At 64.1% G+C, this 2,135-nt stretch overlaps 1 protein-coding gene across 3 annotated transcripts in view; it reads left to right on the top strand.

Moving 5' to 3' along the window:
* Nucleotides 1–2,135, top strand: part of SEC61A1 (Sec61 alpha 1 subunit (S. cerevisiae)) — a 12,303-nt gene that overhangs the window by 7,235 nt on the left and 2,933 nt on the right. For all 3 annotated transcript variants that reach the window (XM_012658968.1, XM_012658969.1, XM_012658967.1), the window contains 2 exons: nucleotides 554–714; nucleotides 1,891–2,088. In XM_012658968.1, coding sequence (XP_012514422.1) covers nucleotides 554–714; nucleotides 1,891–2,088 — 359 coding nt within the window. The remainder of the gene's footprint in view (nucleotides 1–553; nucleotides 715–1,890; nucleotides 2,089–2,135) is intronic.

Raw genomic sequence — 2,135 nt, 5'->3', positions numbered from 1 at the left:
AGTACTGTCTAAAGTGGGGACAGCTGAGTTGCAAAGCTGAGTGTGTCTCTGGCTCTGAAGTCAGGGAGTCTCAGTGTCGATGATTCCTGTTTGGGGCCGGGCTGGAGCGGAGGGTCATGCAGGAAGGACGGTCACCTAGCAGCCCGCGTGTGGGCAGCCAGTGGCGCTGGGGAGAGAGCTGGGGACGGGCGGGAAGAGCCATCCCGCGGGGACGGCTGGTTGCAGGGCAGCCTCGCAGATGACCCAGGAGTCTGGCTCGGGGCAGGGGCGGGAGGCTGCTGAGTGGCACCAGCGCGGGGAGAGACGAGGAAGCCACAGATGGTTAGGACAGAGCGTCTGCCGTCCCGGGGCGGTGGCAGGCGCACGGCGGAGAGCCACGGTGCCACGCCGCCCGCAGGGACCGTGTCTCTGGAGGTGGCGTCAGCTTCCTGCCCGTCCCAGCAGCAGGCGCTGCCAGACCTCGCGGTGGGACGGTCACGGCAGCTCGGACAGCAGAGGCAGCACAGGGACGCGACGTGTGTCCCTTCACCTTCCTCCCGTCCTTTGCCAACAGGGATGGAGTTCGAAGGCGCCATCATCGCGCTGTTCCACCTCCTGGCCACGCGCACCGACAAAGTCCGAGCCCTGCGCGAGGCCTTCTACCGCCAGAACCTGCCCAACCTCATGAACCTCATCGCCACCATCTTCGTCTTCGCGGTCGTCATCTATTTCCAGGTGCGTCCGGACGTCGCCATTGGCGTGTCGGTGGCCGGGATCCAAGTTTCGATCGCCTGGGCGCGCACGGCCCCTGCCCCGGGGGGTGCCCTGGTCACCACGTGGCACGATCAGAGGTGGCGTCGGAAGCGAGCGGGGTTCCGGGGGAGCCCAACACCCAGAGGCACGAGGCCCCCTGAGCTCAACAAAACAAGGGCAGTTCCGCTGTTTCCAGAATCACGTTCCTCTGGGCTGGGCCCGTCAGTGGATGATAAAATGTAGTTTTAAGTTCTTAGTTCAAGAAATAGGAAAAGTGATCGGGCTCCGGGACCCCATCGCTGTCTTAGCCGAAGTTCGTAGAACATTCGTGGGCCGTGGCTTCCCCGTGAGAGCTCTCACCTTTAAATGTGGCAGCCCCTTTAACTCACTTGCTGGCTGCTTTCCTGCGGTCGGAGTGACCTCTGTATTCTTCAGAGTGTCCATGCCGTAGTTTGGGATTTATCGAGGAGGAAGGGTAGAGGCCAAGGGCAGTTCGGTGTTCGCGGAGGCCACCTGCCTTTCTGAGGTTAAGGTCAGTCACTCTGTTCCTTCCGCCGCGACCTCAGTCGGATGCCGGGTCGGTCACGGAGGGAACTCTCCAGGGCCTTGGTGGGAGCTGGCGGTTGGAGCGTTCAGAATTTGTTCGGGATCCCCCGTGTTGTCCCAGGCACTGGGGGTTCACAAAAATAACACGAAAGAAACGCTTTCCGCTGCCCGGGGCTGCCCTAGAGAAGCCGAGCCTTCCCGTTAATGACCAGAAACGTCCGAAAGGGCCGTTCGCAGGCGGGAGGCCGCTGCTGTGGTGGCCCAGGAAAGATGCCACCCGCCACCCGGAGAGGGTCTCGGCGCGTGGCCTCCGTGCGCTTCTGTGTCTCCCACGTAGAGGTGGATACAGGGGTGTGGGCTTTGTTTTGTCACAAAAACGGCCGCGCTTCCTTACGTTTTTCAACCAGTCTTTCCCGGCGCCTCCGGGCGTGTCCCCGAGTACAGGGGCGCGGTGGGGGGCGGAGAAGGGGCTCGGGGCCCTCGGAGCCGGGAGCCCCAGAACCGCTGCCCAGGGCCGCCTCCCTGGTGGCCAGCCGGGCGGTCCCCAGCGGGCCCGTGTCCCCGTGGTCCGGGACGGGGCAGGGAGGACACAGACGTTCCCTCTGGTTTCAGGGCTTCCGGGTGGACCTGCCCATCAAGTCTGCGCGCTACCGCGGCCAGTACAACACCTACCCCATCAAGCTCTTCTACACGTCGAACATCCCCATCATCCTGCAGTCGGCGCTGGTGTCCAACCTCTACGTCATCTCCCAGATGCTGTCCGCGCGCTTCAGCGGCAACCTGCTGGTCAGCCTGCTGGGCACCTGGTCGGTAAGCACGGCCCGCTCGGGCGGAGCCTGCGCCGGGGCCGCCACGGT

Source organism: Propithecus coquereli, unplaced genomic scaffold (genome assembly GCF_000956105.1).
Source record: "Propithecus coquereli isolate 6110/MARCELLA unplaced genomic scaffold, Pcoq_1.0 Scaffold592, whole genome shotgun sequence".
Classification (NCBI taxonomy): Eukaryota; Metazoa; Chordata; class Mammalia; order Primates; family Indriidae; genus Propithecus; species Propithecus coquereli.
This window is presented reverse-complemented; position numbering and strand designations above follow the sequence as displayed.